At 45.7% G+C, this 18,856-nt stretch overlaps 1 protein-coding gene across 4 annotated transcripts in view; it reads left to right on the plus strand.

Annotated features, from left to right (window-relative positions):
• Positions 1 to 3,294: 3,294 nt before the first annotated feature.
• The window catches only part of LARP1 (La ribonucleoprotein 1, translational regulator), a 62,868-nt gene continuing 47,306 nt past the window's right edge, over positions 3,295 to 18,856 (plus strand). For all 4 annotated transcript variants that reach the window (XM_043988977.1, XM_043988980.1, XM_043988978.1 and 1 more), the window contains exon 1: positions 3,295 to 4,229. In XM_043988977.1, coding sequence (XP_043844912.1) covers positions 3,824 to 4,229 — 406 coding nt within the window. In that variant the 5' untranslated portion in view covers positions 3,295 to 3,823. The remainder of the gene's footprint in view (positions 4,230 to 18,856) is intronic.

The raw sequence follows: 18,856 nt of genomic DNA on the forward strand, positions 1-18,856 counted from the left end.
TTCACCACCTAACTGTCCATATCTGGGGCTCCCTAAAACATTGTACAGATCTAGTGGTTTGTATGGTCACATGAGATTTGTAGAGCATACATACATACATGACATATACAAACACAGACACATTCATGTATAGGCAAACCTTGTCTGATATAGCAAAAATAGCACCGGACATGGAGTCATGAGACCTGGAATCTCTAATATGTCTTTTGTCTCTTCTAGTTTTATGACCTTAGACAAATCACTTCTCTCTGACCTTGTTTCTTCACCTATAAAATAGGGGTGGTAATACATACCTTGGATGGTTGTGTAGAATAAATTCAAAACATATCCATATCCACAGTGTTGCATAAATGTAGGCTTTTATATTAATGAAACCAAAGCCTTTCAGTGCCTTACACATAAAGCAGAAACTACAGAAATGTTTTTGAGTGATGAATAAAACCTGGCATCAGAGGATTCTAAACAAGAGGATAGAGTACCTGGCCTGCAATCAGGAAGGCTCATCTTCCTGAGGTCATATATGACCTCAGATGATTACTAGTGGTGTGATCCTAGGCAAGTCACTTCATCTGGTCTACCTCAGTTTCCTCATCTGTAAAATGAGCTGGAGAAGGAAATGGCAAACTCCAATATCTTTGCCAAGGAAATACCAAAACAGGGTTATGAAGAGTCAAATACAACTGAAATGATTCAAAAACAGCAAATTAATTAGGCAGCATTCTGGGTTTCTCTTATAGACTGAGCACCATTAATCTAATATGTTGAGATCTCTGAATTTGGAGTCAAAACACTTGGATTCAAGTGCCAGTTTTGCTACTTTACTAGCTGGGCAGGCAAGTCTTTCCTTTGTCCAGGTCTATTTTTCATCTGAATACGTTGCACTCTGTTCCGTAGGCATTAGGAGAGATGTACATTTTAGATAAGACTAGGTCCCTGTTCTTAAGGTACTTACAGTTCATTAGGGAGAAATACACATCTATATGCATATATATATGTATAATACAAAAACACATATGTTCACTAGAGTTCGTAAATGTTCACTCATGCCATGTGACATCTGTGGGGGGAAAATGTTGTTATAGACTAGAGGAGCCAGGAAAGGCTTTCAGGAAGGAGCCAGTGTTTGGTTTTAACTGTCTCAGAAGGGTAGGTAGAAATGCTGCTGGTGAAAAAGGGGATAGAATGGACTTCCAAGGCATATGGAACAGTAGGAAAACCTAGGCTGTTTGGAAAGTAAGAGTAGTCCATTTTGGTTGAGCAAAGTGTAAGGTAAGGAATCATATGAAAAGTCTTGAAAAAAAATAGGTGGGCCAACAATGTGGAATAATATATTATCGCTAGCATTTATATAGAACTTTAAAGTTGACAAAGCACTTTACAAATAATATCTCATTTAATCCTCACAATAACCCTGGGAGGTAGGTGCTATTTTTAGCCCCATTTTGCAGATGAGAAAATTAAAGCAAAGGTAAATGACTTGCCCAGAGTCACACAGCTAATAAGAGTCGGAGGGCTAATTTGAACTGGGGTCTTCTTGCCCCCAGATCCCTGCTTTATCCATTTACATCACCTAGATGCCTAAAAAAAAAAAGTTTTTGATGCCAGGGAAAGGTGTATGAACCGTACTTAGGAGGCAATAGTAGCCACTGGAAATTTTATACTGTTGACAAACATTTTGCTTTTGGGTAAGTGTGAATGAATCATTCTCTTAACCAAAATTTTTCCAATGGCCCCTGACTGCTTGTCGATTAAAGGTCATACTACTTTGCCTGGCATTCCAGGCTCTCAGCAATCTGGGACCACCTTACTTTTTTCCTGACCAAGTTACTTCTTTCTGTACTAGTTTACAGTCAGATCCACTACTTACCAACCCCCGTCCCTGTATTTTTCCACTTCTTTGCCTTGGCTCACCCTGTCTCCCCATGGCTAGTGTGTCCTTCCTCCCTTCCCTTGAATTCCTAGCCGTCCTTTAAAGCACAACTCAATTACTCTCTGCATGAAGTCTTCCTTGATCCTTGTAACTATTTCCCCCAGATCTCAAAAGAGCACAGCTTTGCCCCCTCTCTATTGTATTTATCTTATAACTATCAGTGCCTTTATCTCTAGTCTTCCTATTCAACAGCAAGTTTCACAGGGGGGCTGGGGTGAGTCTTATCTATTCTTGGGGTCACCCTCAGTACCTAGCTCAGTACTCTTGCAAGTAGATGCTTCGCTTATTCAACATTCTGATTGTAAGGCCGCTTCTGGCTGTGCAGTCTGTTCTAAGGTCTGTTGCATGCTCTGTTTTTAAAGTGTGTGTCCCATCCCCCAAAAGATTGGGACTTCCTATAGGCAGCTGAGCTGATGATCAAGAACTATTTGTAGAAAATGAACTTCTTGTCATTCACTTGGCTTAGATGATTAGAACCACAGTGCATTCGTATTAGCCAACGTTTGTTAGCATTCAAATCTCCCATCCAAAGGGCACAGGAAGGGACTTCCCTCGCCAGAGCCGTGCCTCCGCCCCCGCAGGGTAAGGTCAGTGACACCCGTAGCTAAGTAAGTGGCTGTAGTTACGTGGTTGAGTTCCGTAGGATCTCCAAGCATTTTAACTCAATTCCTCCTCCTCCCTTTTCTCTGTCTGTAGTGCAGAAAGTTGTCTAGGGGTTAACGCACGTGGGGGTGAAAGTAGCTCGCCAAGGTCACCCAGGCTGGGTGGGGAAGGCCGGGAGTACTGGGTTTGGGGACGGAAGGGACCCTGCCAGACCCAAGCAAAAGAACCCATCCGAGCTTTTGTGAGCCCGGGTGTGCGCTAATCAGCACTTTTCCTTCCATATTCAAATGCAAATTCATCTACACCAACTTGTCTACTGTCCTCAACCTAAGAAACGAAAGCAACCCGGCACCGCCGCCGCATGGCCCTAAATCCATGTGCTCCACCTGCGGCCTAGCTTCCCCATGCGGGCCCTTTAAGAGATCCCCGCCCCTCCGCGGCTTCCCCCGCACCTCCCTCCCTTCTGCGCTCTCCCTCTCTATCCACCTTTCCGAATTGCATCAGGCACGTGCTCGCCCCCGTCCCGTCGGAGCCCTCCCCTTCCCTCCCCCCCACTGGGGAACAGGAGCAGAGAGACAGAGGGTAGGGGGGAGGGAGGGGGACGGAGTTGGGAGTGAGGGGAAGCGAAGCCGTGCGCGCGCGCGCTCCTTTCCCCTTTTCCCAGGGGCCGGGCCACGGCGCGCGCGCTCCCGCCACCCCGTCCCCGTCCCCGACAGCATCCCCTCCCCTCCCGTCCCAGAGACGCCGCGTTGCGAAGCGCGCCCCCGCCGATCGCGTGGTCTGCTCCGCTCCGCTCTCCCCTTCCATATTGCTGCAGCCCAGAGCTGGGAGCCCGGGCTGCCCCCGGGGGGGAAGAGGAGAGGGAGAGGAGTGGGAGAGGCTGAGAGAAGAGCCGCCAGGCTTCAGGGGTGGGGGGTGGCGGGGGGAGCCTACGGCCCCAGGCGAGGAGGCAGAAGAGGGGTCCCCCCCCCCCGCCCCGGCACCGCCGCCGCCGCCGCTCAGGGCCTGGGCTTCTCGGCGGCTCACTCAGACGGGGAGGGAGAGAGGGAGGGAGGAAAGGGAGGGGGCCGCGCCCGGCTGCTTGGCTCGAGTCCCCCCCCCTGCACTCCCCTCCTTCTCCGGTCCCCCGGAGAAGGTGAAGGGGGCAGCTCCCAGAGGCAGCCTTCCCGGAGGGGAGAGCGGCAAGGCCGGGCTGCTTCAGGAAAGTTTGAGGCGGCAGCGGGCGAGAGGGGTGGGGGCGAGACTGCCGCGGCGCCGGCGGGGGCTTCGGTTCGGGGGGCGGGTGCTCCCATGGCCACCGAGGTGGAGTCGCTCCCGCCCGGCAACCCCCTCCTTCAGGCCGAGGAGCACGGCGGGCTGGTGATGAAGCAGCCGCCGCCGGCGCCGCAGCAGCAGCAGCCGCAGTCCGAGGGAAAGGGAGAGCCTCTGGACGGCGGCGACGAAGGGGTTCGGTCCCCGCGGCCGCCAGGCTCGTCCAAGCAGCACCGGGACGACGGGCCACCGCCCGATAGGGAGAGCCTGCAGCTGCCGCCGCCGCCGCCGCCCCGGGGCGAGAGTGACGGCGGCAGCGGCAGCGAGGAGGGCGGTGAGCCGGGCCGCCGCGAGTTCGTCGAGGCCCCTCCGCCCAAGGTGAATCCGTGGACGAAAAACGCGGGACCGACGGCCTTGGTCACCGTAAACGGACAGTCCCCGCCAGGTGGGTACTCGCCTCCTTCCTTTCTCGGGTCCTGTTTCCTCGCCGCGCGGGGCCGCATGGGGGGGGGTGGCGGCGCGAATGGGGACTCCATCATGATTTTCTCCCTTCTCTACCTTCTCCCCCGAGGGTCTTTGCTGCCGCCAGCCCTCGGGGTCCTCTCCGGGAGGTGACGCAGGCCTAGGGTTGCTGCCGGGGCTTTGTAGTGTTCGGGGTCCGAGTGAGGGCTGGACGGAGCGGCCTTGCCGGGGCCGTAGCAGCTGGCGCGGGCAGTGGCGAGAAGGCCTCGAGCCTTTGGGAAAACTACTTTACGGGTGCAAGTGGCCCTTTTCCTTTACTCGCTCGCCGTTGCCCGCCCCCCCCCCCCCAGCCTGCGGGGGAGGGGAGAAAGAAGCGATTCTCCTAAATCCCACACCCCGCTTTTCGAGCGTTGCAGCATTTATCGTATTGTAAACGTTCCACGAGCGTGTCCTCGGCAGAACGCGACGAGTTAATAGCGACAAATACGGATTCTGGATTTCAAAGTTCTCCGGTATTCGGTCTCAGGGATGTTGGATTAGACACCCCCCCCCCTTCCCCAGCGCCCCATGGTGGGGTGGGGGGGTGGATTGGAAAAAGGAAACTAAACATGACGCTGAGAATATGAGGAGACACATATATATATATATGTGTGTGTGTGTGTGTGTTTTCCTTTCCGAGACCCAGATACGTAATTTTTATAGGCTCTTCATGGGGTTGGGTCGTGTTCTACAGAAATACCCAGCCGGGGAGTGAGACAGGAGGGGCGTGGAAATGTGGAGGGGTGGGGTATGTGTTGCTCTGGGGGGAGGTGGCGGAGGGCAGTGAAAGTGGGGGCCCTGCCGGGCGGCGCCGGCTAAGTGACAGGTCAGCGACTGTGGGGCGGCCACGCGGGGGGTCGGAGGGATTCGAGGCCCAGTCTCAGGGTTCGATTTTAGAACGCCGGCCCCGCCGGGCCCTGGCGAGGGTGTGTGCGTGTGCGCGTGTGCGTGTGTCTCACCGAGCTTCCTCCCCTTCCCAGCATTCCACTGCAGTAAAGACAACGTGGTTTCTCTCCCCTCGCTGCCTGCCGAAAGCGGCATGTGATTCGGGCCAACATCCCCTGCCTCAGTTTGTGCTCTGCACCCCCACCCCAGCTTTTGGGGTGGGGTCTCCTCACCCCGCTAGACCCAGTTAGGAGCTGAACTTCCCAAGCTGGGCAGCTGTGTCCGAAGAGAGAAGGAAGAGGGGGGACTGGGCCTGAGCTGGACCGGGAGCCTCGTGGCCTTGATTTTCACCCTTCCCCCGGGTGCCTGAGCCAGCCCATTTCGGTTTTCCCCCCCCCCTGGCTTCCAACCTATTTAAATAGGGCAGGGTCAGTCAGTATTCTGCTTGATCCTGAAAGGGGAGTGCAAGGACTCCCCCCTGTCTCAGACTTCCTGGCCCTCTCCCACGATTCTCCCGTTTATAAGTCTAGAATAGAGAGTTGAGGGGGAGACTATAGGGCCTCAGGGAAGTCACATGGGGAGAGGTAAAAGCATGCCCTCCTTCAGTTGGCATGAGGCCTTGGCCTGGAGGAAACTGAAAAGCCAGCCCTTAGATTAGTGTTGCAATGGCATTTCTCTTAAGGTTGCTTCATTGGAGGAGGGTTCATTTGGGATTTACTAACAGTACCTCAAACTGTGTTTAACCCCCTCCATTTCCAGAACAGGGTCTTATGCAAAAGATAATTTGGAAATCTCCATTTTAAGATCATCTCTACCTAGAGGGTAAGAGAGAGGGACTTTGAAAGAGGTTCGGACACATTAAGCTGAAAAGCGATCTAAATGGACTCTCAGGAAGATCACTAGAAGGAAAGGGAAATAGTTGATAGCCATGTGCATCTGACTCCAGACTGTTTAATGGTGAGCCTGCTTTCCGGATTTTTAATCTCAGTATGCAACGTCAGATGGCCTACAGGTGCATGTGCTGGCATTTTATGAAAGCTGGTGCCCTCTGAAATGGTGCGTCATCACCGTTGTTGACATATGGGAAATGTTCGACCTGGCTCTCTTTTTTCTCCCCTTTTCTCCCCCAACAAGAGGGGAAGTAGACCTTCCATTCAGGTGCTTCAAACCAAATTTTGGACAGATAGATAGGTTTCTGTGCTGTTACCTCTGTCATTGGAATCCCAATTGTATAGAAGCAGTGGGATCACTGCAAAATCTTGTCTTCCCACAGAGAGACGTTGACTCAGCTTAAAGCTAAAAGCTTGTTGGATACAGTCTCTCTTGGAACCTGGGATTTACTGTTTTTAAAAATTCTATATTTTGTAGGGGAAAGAAAATAATGTAATTTGGTAATGTGGTAATAGGCACCTTTTCTTTGGCATACATGTAGTGGACATAGAATAAAAAGATCTGAGTTCAAGCTCTGGCTTTCTTCCTTGTCTGTTATAGCAAGGGTACCAGAATCGAATAAAGCCCTCTAACCCTAGTTTTCTCTGTAAATGTGGATAATAATAGTTCCCCTTCTTAGAACATTGAGGAGTAGTTGTGAAGAAAGTACTTTGTAAACAGCACGTATAGGTTTCTCTCAGCATATACTGCCTTGCCTTTCTTTGGGCACACAGGTGATAAGCAGCATATTTTAAGGGAAAAGACAGGAGTTCTGGGCTTCTAAGTCTGCTGTGTTTTGGATCTACTGTGTCCTTGGGAAAGTCACCATGATTCTGGGCTCCAGTTTCCTGAGTTTCATTAGAATTTGATTAGATTGATTTCTGAGGCCCCCATCAGACCTAATAATCCGATAGAATTGAAATGTAAATTCATAGATTATTGGGTAGGTTAACTGTGTTACTATCATCTTGATGTTCTAGCTTTTTGGAAGCTAGACAGTGTAAACTTTAAGCTGCAAACTTTCCAAAGTTTGCTGTAGAAGCCTATTTTTATTCACTGGTTTGGCTCTGGTAGTATTTTTTTTGAGGGGACATGCACAGTAAGGAGTAATGAAAGATGCTTTGAGGTCAAATACCTGTCTACAGTTCACTTTCTTACATAGCTGTACCCAGGCTCATTTAAATGTGTACACTTAGCATGTTAGCATATTCACTTTATCTTCTAAAGATTTTTATTTCTTTACCATTTCCTTTATGTGAAAAGAAGGAAACCTAGGTTTGAGTCCCTGATTTATCACTAACTGCCTTATGACCTTGAGCCAGTCATTTCTCTTCTGGAATCTGTTTCCTCATTAGTGAAATGAAAGTGGACTACCCAGATCATCCTTAAAAAAGCCTTTCTAACACTTGGTTCTGTGACTATTCATTTAAGTACAAAGTAAATGTAAAAGATTATACACTTCAAAATAAAGGCTGGTCTTGGTTTAGTTATATAAGTGGAGGACACGGTTCAGATAACCCAAAGAATTACTTATTTGGCCTTTGAGTCTGTAAAAAATAAAGGAATTGCAGTAAATGATTTCTAACATCTCCAACTCTTAGATTTTTCTGTTCTAAATTTTCTTTTTTTTCTGACATTTTAAGGACCTTTCTAGTTCTAATGATCTATTAATATATTGTGTTCTTAAAGTTGATTAATTATCTCATGCTTAGCAGCCTAGTATCAAAATTAGGTTTTGTTCCCTGTCCCTGCGCCAGGTTGGAGAGTCAGAGGGCACTTTTGGGGAATAGGAGAAAGCCAGGTTGAAATTAAGACGTTTCTGTGTATATGTCACAGTGAATCCATATATAGTTAATTTTTGAGAACTCACTACAAGTGCATCAAGAGACCCTACTGCCATTCCTCATAATAGTTTACAATGTGTATGATGACATTATTTTTCTAAGATAGTGTGATATAGTGAAATTGGCTAGTACTATTCCTTTTATGTAGTTTACTGTACTATATCCTATATCCTAAATGGAACATGAATCTAGATTGCATTATAGCCTCAGCTAAAACTTTTATCCCTATCCTAACTTCACTCCAAATCTGGACAGCTCCTCTTTTTACATTTTCCAGAGATAAGGAAATACAGTTTTAAACCTAAATTCCAATTGTGGTTTAGAACACATCATCTAAACTGATTTCTGCTATTGGATTTGGTTCTGGGTTTATGGTAGTGATTTTCCAAGGATCCATTTAACACCTGGAAATGTTTTGTGTGCTTTAGGTAGGTTTTGGTGACTTGACAACATTGTGGTGTGGGTTTGGGGGGGGGTGTTGTTCTTTTGGCGGAGGGTATGGACAGGGAGCTCCTCATGAGGAATCTTCTGTCAATGCTCTATTCTGAGCTACCCTTTCCTCTTTTTCCCTGCCCTTTCCTCCCCTACCCCTCATGAAACAAGAAGCAGTTGGTTCAGAATGAAAGTTTGAGGCTTCAGCCTAACCCTATGCTCTCTATAAACTCATTTCACATCACCTTGTTAAGGGCATGGTATCAGAGTTTGGAGATCTGAGTTTTAGTTCTGACTACTTTAACTCACTGATGTGACCCTGGACAAATTAATTATCTGCTCTTTGGTACTGCCTATGTTTCCCAGTCAAGCTGGACTACTCAAAGTCCCCTGCAGATACCTGGTGTTTTCCTGCCTCCCAATCTTAGAATATTTGCTACCTGTTTGAAATCTTAACCATTCTTTACCTAGCTCACATGCCCCTTCTTCCATGAAGCTTTCACTAGTGAATCACAGGATAATAGATTTAGAACTAGTAGGCCATACTCCAAGGTCATCTAGTCCAGCCTTCTGATTTTACATGTAATGGGAACTGAGACCCAGGGTTGCACAAGTAACAAGTTGCTGAATCAAGATTTAAACTCAAGTCTTCTGAATTCAAACCTAGTTTTTTCTTCATACTGCACCACTCTTCTTTGATATGAACTGATAGAGTGAAGTAAGCCAAACCAGAAGATCAATTTGTATGAATCCCACAATAATATAAGGGAAGACAGTGTTGAAGGACTTCAGAATTATTATCAATGTAGAAAGCACTCATAACTTAAGAGGACTGATGGTGAGGCAGGTTTCTCCTGTCTTTTGGCAGAGAGGTGGTGGACTTTTGGTATGGAATGAAGCACATCCATTGTGCTTTTTTTGAGGAATGCTTATTTTTAAAAAAGGCAAAAATTAAACACAAAAAGGGTAGAATGCCTTCTCTCATCCCTCCCCTGTCCACCCCAGGTAGCATTTTGTACTTCTTTCATAATTTTGTTTTGGATTTATTTTTTTTTGGTGGGGCAATGAGGGTTAAGTGACTTGCCCAGGGTCACACAGCTAGTAAGTGTCAAGTGTCTGAGGCTGGATTTGAACTCAGGTCCTTCTGAATTCAGGGCCGGTGCTTTATCCACTGTGCCATCTAGCTGCCCCCTGTTTTGGATTCTTATTGCTATGTTTTAGCTAATTTTTGAATCTCCCCCAACATAGAGTACTACTCTGCACATAGTAGGTACTGAATATAATGTTTGAATTGAAGAGGTTGGGTTTAATCTCATAACGTCTCTTAACAATCCTGAAAATCTGTGAGTCATTACTTTCAAATCTGTGAAGAGATTGTGTAGTTAGATGTAGTTTGAAGTTGGGAAGTAGAAATACGACCAGGGCTGAGACATTTCTGTGTGTGGGCTTAGGGAGCCTTTGGCTAATTTTAACTTAGGTGAATTCTGATCAGTCAGTAAATCTGTATACCAAGGGGTTCTTAGTCATGTTGGGGTTTGGGGGATTGGGGAGGTACTGGTTAGGATTACCAGCACTTCATCTGTAAGGTTGGGCTGTAGTCACTGGAGGTAAGTGTCGACTCCCCCCCTTCCCCATTTTTGTTCTTAATTCCTACCCTTGATAGGACACACTTGACATTTTAGATAGGCGTAAACATTTTATTGTTGCTGTTCTTTAATGTCATTTTTTATCTTTGGGAAATGGGAGAAAAGTTGCTGAGGCTCGTGGACCCTCCTCTGAACAATATCTGGAGTGAACCAGGGAGGGAACACCAGAGAGGAAGGGTGCCGGGTGCAATTAAGCTAAATGTAAATAGCTAAATATGAGCAGTGGTGGGGTGTAATGAAAGAACTATGGCTTTGTCACCTATTGCCTTTGATACCTTGGACAAGTGACGTTCTATCTTTGAGCCTTGGTGTCTTAACCCATAAAACAAAGGAGTTGGATTCTGACCTGCTAAAGTCCCTGCCAGTTTGAAGAATGTGATTGTGTGCTCTTTCTAAAAGCCAAGTAAGTAATTTTGGGGGTTATCTGCAATTTAAAAGATCACTTTTTTTTAAAAAACCTCAAAACCAGTGTTTAGGGGGGAGGGGCAAGGGAGTTGGGGGCTAACATTGTGGCAGATTGAATGGGCTGGCAGCCATAGGACTAGATTTAGAAAACAAGTCCATATCTCTCATCTCATGGAGGAGGAAATTAAAGCCCAGAGATTACCTCTAAGTAATCTACTCCCTTTTTCAGAGGAAGATGCCCATCAGAGTCCTTACAAGTTGGTGTCTAAACCCTTCATTTTACAGATGAGGAAACTGAGACCTGGAAGAGGAAAGTGATTTGCTGACACAGCCATTAAGTGGTAGATTTTCTTCAGATCCCTTTTCTTATTAGAACTCTGTCCCATTATACCAGAGTTCTATTTTTAGCCCTTTGCTCAGCTGGGGGGGTGTCTTGTCCTTAGATTTGTGCTAGGGATTCATTGGGGATCAGCTCTAAAAAACCCAATTTTCTGTTCATTACCAAGATCCTAGGGCTCCAATGTGGAAGTTTGTATCTGATCTCTCACAAGTTCTCACTTTCTGACCTGGGTGCTATGAGGTTGTGCTTTTTGGTCCCAGAGAACAAATTTTAGTCTTTGCTTCTTCCCTAGGTCTTAGTCCCATGTTCCCCACTGTGAAATTAGAAGAGTGCAGGAGACATAGGGAGTTTTGCCTCTTTTGGCAGATCTGCACTGCCTGTCTGAGCCAGGAAAGTGATCTCTGATCACTTTGGAGACAGGAAAGCGTAAGGGATCTCAAAAGTCTTTTCTGTAAAGAAACATCCACCAGGTATGTCCAGGGTCCTTAAGGCACAAAATTCAGATAAGCAGGACTGAAAGCAACCTTGCTCTTTGAGAGGTAATGTTTTGTATGGATAGAACACTTGCCATGGGATCAAGAAAGAAGATCTGGGTTCAAAATACTGTCTAAGATGGTGCATCTTTCATGCCTTGTGGTATGAAGTCAAATGGAGATTCCCTCACTTTCCTGAGGCTCTGGAAAGGGGCTTGGAAAGTATTGGGGAGTTAGGCAGGGATTCCCAAATCGAGAAGGGAAGGCTAGATCATGGTATTAGAATGAAGAATGTGGTGTGAATCTGCCTTTGGTACATGGTGCTGGTTTATCTAGTGTTAGGAGCTAGTTATAGTTAGCATGATTTGAAATTCAGCCTTTACAATTTTAAATGCAAGACTTGGTAACCAGCCATAGGAGATGCAGGTGTGAGGTCTGTAGTAAGGTGCCAGCAGTGGGATCATGGGGTGGGGGTGGGGGGGAGCAGGGCACAGTGATGGTGGCACTTCACGGTTCCACAGGAGCAACATACTGTAGGGAAAATGGGACTGGGTCTCCATGAAAAGCTGGGTTTCTGAGGCCCTAACATGTGGTGGAGGGGTGTGAGCATTCAGCAGCAGATGTGGACCCTAATTGAAAATGATGTATTTATGCAGGAGAAAGGGTTGTTTTTATGAGTTTAATGAACTGGTGAAAGGGGACCCTGCCCCGAATCTCCATCCTTCAAGAATTAGGGTAGTAACAACTGCCATGAAGCTGTTTGGGACCCTCTCTGCTATGACTTCAGAGGTATTCCTGCTACTTGTTGAACTATTCACCAAGCTTCCTAAGTAATTTTCAGTCAGGCATTTGGAAAAACTCCATTCTCTGGCAGAGAGTGCTGCACAGATAAAATCTGCTGTCTAATCCTACCCTTGAAGCTGCCTTTTCTCCAACCTGGGGTCAGTAGACTCAGACATGGACTAATATTAACATTCAGTCTCTGGCTAGCAACTCCAACTCTGCAGAAGTATTAGGTCTTAACTTCTTCCAGAATGCCTCCTGTGGTAGCCCCTTCACCACAACCAGTGGACTAGTCTGGTAGGAGCTAAAGTTGAGCTTTCCTGTTAATTCAGAGAGAAGCTAGGCAAGCTCACAGAAACTCTTTGGGGCTGGGGGGGGTAATCACCCAGGTGTGTCCTCAGGAAACACAGTAGCCCCAACTTGTTAAATACACGAAAAAGACCCATTTATTCATCCTTAGATTGAAATGGTATTAGGCTCTTTATACCCCAAGTTTCCAGCCTGAACTTGATTATGTGTCAGTGATCAGGCCAGAAGAGTTCTATGGTCCCTTCTGGCTCTTGGTGTAGTCTGTGTTCGATGGTCAGGCAGGGACTCCAGAACACTTTTTCAGTGCTTTATGTGTGTCCCACTCAGAACTAGCTGATCTAATTCTACTATACCCATTCTTCAGAAGGGAAGCCTGAGCACAGGGTCCTGTTGGTTTTGCTAAACACTAGGTTGTCGAAGTGCTACTGTGATACCCTCTTCTGGAAGTCAGTACAAGTGTTGCATCCTCCTCTGGGTTAGTTTTGGGGACTAATATGGACAGTGCCTGACCAAGCCAAAGTTCTAAGGACATAGAGTCAAAGCTGGGGCATTTATACTGAGGTGGAGTAGGGAAGAGAAATTTGGAGGTCTGGTCTGGGTCTTAGAGCCAGTGTCTTTCTTGCTTTATGTTATGACTTTGGTCTGGAAAACAGAAAGTGCTTCTATTTTGTTCTCATTTTTTAATAAATATTCATCAGATGCTTACTGTTAACAGCATTGTGGTTGGTGCCAGTGAAATAAAAAAGTTATTTAAGAATAGTCCCTGCCCTTGTGAAGTTTTCAGTCTAATGGGTGTGTGCATTTTAGCTGGATTTAGGTTTGTTAATAGTTAGGAGGAAGCTGGGAAGGAGGGTTGAACTTGGATCAATGCAAAATTCAGTTCTATCTCCATATCACTAGCAGAAAGAAGGTCATAGGTTCTTATTGTGTGTAGTGTCTATCTTTTGAGTGCAGAGGAAGCTGATGGATTTGTTTCTTGTCCTGACTAGAGGTGGTTGAAAAAGTCCCACAGAAGGTGAAGCTTGCTGACTTAAATGAAACCCCCAGTATCTTAGAGCAGAGGTTCTTAATTTGGAGTCTGTGAACTTGTTTGTGGTTTTAAGGGGGGGAAAATTGGATAACTATATCAATATAATTGGTTTCTTTGTGATCTTACTTATCTGCATTTAACAGTGTGGGGGGGACCCATTTTGAGGAGGCATCCTTAGGTATCACCAAACTGCCAAAGGAGGGCCCTGAGACACAAAAAGGTGAAGGATCATTGGCCTACTTCATATGTATAAAGGATACCCTATTTCTTTCCTTCACAATGAGAGGGAGAGAATTTGGAATTGAAAATAACAATAAATTTTTTAAAACCCCATTCTTGTTTTAGAATAAATCCTGGATTGAAACACCATCTGGGCCTGTGTTTTGTTTTGTTTTTACCCTTTCCCCAATTCCCAGTGGTGTTTTTAACAGATCATTCAATGACTGGGGATCATACCCCCGTAAACCTTGATATAACCCAAGATTGCCCCAAGCCTTAGAGATGATGTAGGTGGGCTATCATTTATTTGGCCCCAGAAATCTCTGCTCCTGGAATTGGAGACTATCTTATTCTTCCTGGCGGTATTACCTAGCTGAAGACTTAGGTATCTTAGGGTCATTGATTTATATCTGGAAGATATATTTAGAGCACTGGTATCAAAATGAAATAGAAATGGGGACCACCAGACCATATATAAGAATCCTTGCAGGCCATGTTTTAAGTAATATTCTTTTTTTTTTTTTTTTAGTGAGGCAATTGGGGTTAAGTGACTTGCCCAGGGTCACACAGCTAGTAAGTGTTAAGTGTCTGAGGCCGGATTTGAACTCAGGTACTCCTGACTCCAGGGCCAGTGCTTTATCCACTGCGCCACCTAGCTGCCCCTTAAGTAATATTCTTAATATATATTTATTTTGTTAATTATTTTCCCATATACATTTTAATTTGGTTCAGGAAGCATTTTGGGATTATGGGCCTCTATGCATTTGATACCTCTGATTTAGAGGATATTTAGTCCAAATTCGTTTTACAAATGAGGAAATTGAAGCCCAGGTTAAGTGACTTGGTTGGGCATAGCAGTTTTTCCATTACAGCAAACTGCCTTCCTCTTCTGGACCTTGTGGGAGTCATGGACCTTGTGGTTTGAAAGCATGGCTTTAGGACTGGGAGTGATCTTTTCGGCTTCTTTCTCTGACTCTGGGCAATTGAAATGATAGATTATCTGAGTTGTAGGGGCCATAGAACATAGAATTGTAGAGTTGGAAGGAAACCTTCTAAGTCATTTTTGGCCAGCCCTCTCTTTTTACAGAAGAGAGAACCGAGGCCTAGTGAGGGGAAAGTGACCTGGCCAAGGTTGTAGAGGAGGTTGATGCCAGGGCTATAAACCAGTCTCTTAACCTCCAGTCCAGTGTCTTTTGACATTGTACTACACTTTGTAGTGGTTAATTGACTTTTATTCAGACACATTGGCATTCTTTTGCTCCCTGCCTCTTTCTTTTCTTCCCCCTTTTTTTAGTAAAGAGTCTAAAAGGATGGAGGTGACTTCCCTTTTAAAATATGAGGTGTTCTGGGTTTTCACTCTTAGGTTTTAAAATAGTCCCCATTCACTGTGCCCAAAGGGCTATAAAACTGTGCATACCCTTTGGTCTAGCAATACCACTGCTAGGTTTATATCCCAAAGACATCCCCAAAAAAGAGAAAAAGACTTATTTGTACAAAAATATTTATAGCAGCTCTTTTTGTAAGAATTGGAAATCAAATGAATGGCCATCAATTGGGAAATGGCTAAATAAACTGGTATGTGATTGTGATGGAATATTATTGTGCTATAACAAATGACAAACAGGACAATTTCAGAAAGGCCTGGAAAGACTTATATGAACTGATGCATAGTGAAGTGAACAGAACCAGGAGAACTTTGTGCAGAGACAGCAATATTGTTTGATGAAGAACTGTGAATGACTCAACTATTCTCAGTAGTACAATGATCCAAGACAATCCCAAAGGACTAATGATGAAGTATACTACCCACCTCTGAAGAAAGGACTGATACTGATTGAACACGGACTGCAGCATGCTATTGTTCACTTTTTTCTTTTATTCAGGTTTTCTTATACAAAATGACTAATATGATGATGTTTTACATAATTGCACATGTATAACCTATATCTGATTGCTTACTGCCTCAGGGAGGGGAAAGGGCAGGGAAGGATAGAATTTGGAACTCAAAACTTTAAATAAAAATGTCATTTATTAACAAAATAAAATAGTCCCCATTCAGACCACGGTTACCCATTAGATAGAGCAGAAGACCAGGAAGAACCAGCCACTTTGGTGCATGGTATTGACCCTGCGATGTAATCCTCTCTGGATTAAGCGAGGAGACAACTGGACTGGAATTCACCTTGGGGAGCTTTCTTCCCATTTTAGAGTGGTACAGGATTTGGAGTGGATGTCGGTTCACTGATTAATACAGCTCTGGGGTGGAGGTATTTCTTTTTTCCCCTTTCTCCCCCACCCTCAGTTCCCAACCTTTGGGAGGAGGGAGTTTTCTGAAAGTTGACTATACTGTGGAATGTGGGCTACAGGCACAGGAACATGTTTTTGTTTTTGCGGGGCAGTGAGGATTAAGTGACTTGCCAAGGGTCACACAGCTAGTAAGTGTCAAATGTCTGAGGGTAGATTTGAATACAGGACCGGTGCTTTATCCACTGTGCCACCTAGCTGCCCCAAACAGGTGTTATTCTTAAAGCAAGGATGTGTGCCAGTGGAGGGAACCTTTCTCCTAAGTCAGTTTCCCCCATTCAGTAGCAAAATCCTGAATTTGTGTACAAGGCTGGGAACCAAGAACCCCTGGGTCATTTTAAGCCAAATCATTTCTTCTCTCCTTCCTACTTTTATAGGAGTATAAAATGAGGACAAATAGGAACTTTAGAGGTTACAAGTCTTTAAGATCATGCTAAGAGTGGCATGATTTGAGCCAAGGTCCCTGTTTCCAAATCTAGCACTCTTCCCAACTGTGCTATATACTACTTTCCTTTACTCTTTTTTTCTCCTTACTCTTTCATGCTTCCATTTTTTTCTTTCCTATAAAATGGTATTGCCTTATATCATTTACTATTCCACTTTGTAGGGCTTTGGTGAGGTATGATGGCTGAACCTTTTGAGTCCCCCTCAGATGAAAGAGGTCCTATAAATCCAAATAATAATTAGGGTTTTGAAGGTCACATGGGGCCCAGAGAAGATGCTGTTTTGTCCCATTACCCTGGTATTCATTTCCACCCTTTAAGCTTGCAACATGTTTGGGGAACAGTATCTCTGTACAAGTCCTGGCAAGTTATTGGGCTTCAAGGTTGTAGACAACTCTAGCATGTTAAGGTGACTTGGTCATCACTCCCTGGGAATTGATTGTAAGTTCACAGTTCCCTTTGGATGACAAGGAAATCCAAAACGGTGCCTGCCCAAAGAGGGAGAATTCTGAAATATCCTAGCTTTCAAGTATACCATGGGAACCCCATGAGTCTGGGGGGCTTCGGTAGGGTCAGGATCTGTAGAGAGGCCTTGGTGTTTGGTGTAGGCTGGAGGTATGGATACTTCCTTCCCGTGGCTGCAATTACAGCCAACTCCTCGGGGTTCTTCAGAGGATTTGGTGTTGCTGCCCAATTCAGTTTTTGTTCCCACTCCTTTCTCATTTCACTCTAGCTCCTCACTCCACCTGCTTTTCAGACTCAACTGATTTTAAAAATAACAAGAAGAGGGATGGGTCAGTAGCTCTTTTTGGCCACTTCTCAGTTGCACCCTGGATGCCTTCTCTAGCCTGGGGTTGTCTAGTCTGGCAACTTGAGGACCCTTAGATAGCTGAGGAGTAGGTAGAGATCAGGGAACATTTGAAATCAGAGAAATGAAGAATGTCTTCTGAGAAGGGGACGTGCCACATTTTGGAAAAAAGAACAGAACTAGCAACTAAAGGAAACTTTGATTGGAAACAGACTCCTGGCTCAGTGGCTGCTTTTAAGATGGGCCCACAGCAGGTCTCTCTCAGCTCAGGCTCATCATGCTCTGGATCCCAGAAATGGGAGTTACCAGACCCAAGTATTATAGTTTCCTTGGACATACATAAGCAGTGTGTTTCCATAGGGACACTCTCTTTTGCCCATATTCATTCACTTCTGATGTTCCCTCTGAGCAGTGGGGGAAGTAGGTGTTACCTTTTAGAAATCTTGCAGGTCAACAACCCCTCATCTTGGGGGCAGGGCTTGTAAACAACTCTACATACCCCTTTTCTTATTTGATTCCTACTTTCCTATCCTCTGAGGTATGTAGAAATGTTTTTAAATGATTAGCCTAATTTGGGGGGCCGAACCTGACTGGAGGACTAATCTGGGGACTGTTGACTATTTGGCTGTCTGACTATGTTAATTTAATGTTGGGCCGTTTGTAAAGTTCCACCACACTGCTCCACTCCCAAATTGATAAGCACAGGATTAAGAAGCCTCTTAACTAAATAATCCAAGCAGAGTTTATTTATGAGATACTATTTCAAATTAGGAATACAGGGAAATAAAGTACAACCTGACTGCTTTCCTGCGGTCTCTTTCCACTGCATCTCTATCCCACCTGCTGGCTTCGAACTTCTTGAATACAATAAGGGCCTTAGCTGCCTCCGGCCTCAGGGCAAGTTATACTTTCCCTGGTTTGTATTAAGGCCTGTAACCTTGTCAGCCTGGTCTTTCCTTTTCCGAACCGAACTCTCCTCCGTCCTTGTCCGGGCTCCCCTCTAGTCAGCCTCTCTCCTAGTCCTTCCTCTAGTCCGTCTCCTCCATCCGTCTCCTTCCTCCCTCCTATCTAACTCCCAGGTCTATATATACCTTTTCTTCTCTCCACCCAAATCTCCAGGCTTCCTTCGCCCCCACAGACCAAGCTAATCCGCCAGCCAGAGCTGCAGCTGGGGGTGGGGGGTACTCTCGAGCCTTATGCCTCAGCACAGGCTATCCGGAATCTTTCAGATAGCTCCGCTCAGGTCGGAGGGAGCTGGGGGCTTTTTTTTTTCCCCCCCCAGCTGTCTGACCTGGTGTCTTGTATAGCCCCCGGGGCTTTTCCGCCCAGCTGAAGCTGAGGAGGAGGGGGAGAGACCCTGAGGGCCTAAGGTTTTCCAATCTCAGCCTAAAGGTAGGGTCCCCAAATCAAAATAAATTTCCACAGGTAGAAGGTACAAGTATTTCTGTCCCCATTTTACAAATGAGGGAACAGATTTCGAAGGGAAGTGGTTTGCCCAAGGTCACACAGTGTTATGTGGTAGAGCCAGAAGACAAACCTAGTCTTCCTGAATCAGGAGAACCTCATCATGCATTCCTCCCTTATCTTTCTACCTTCTGGAATTTGTAGCCTCCTTTAAAGCTGACTGTAGCCACTACATTCTCCCATGAAACTTTCTCTGATACCTGTCACCCCCCAAGTTGACATGCTCAATCCCTTCTTAAATTTTACTGTATGTATT

The sequence above is a fragment of the Dromiciops gliroides genome, chromosome 2, assembly GCF_019393635.1.
Source record: "Dromiciops gliroides isolate mDroGli1 chromosome 2, mDroGli1.pri, whole genome shotgun sequence".
Classification (NCBI taxonomy): domain Eukaryota; kingdom Metazoa; phylum Chordata; class Mammalia; order Microbiotheria; family Microbiotheriidae; genus Dromiciops; species Dromiciops gliroides.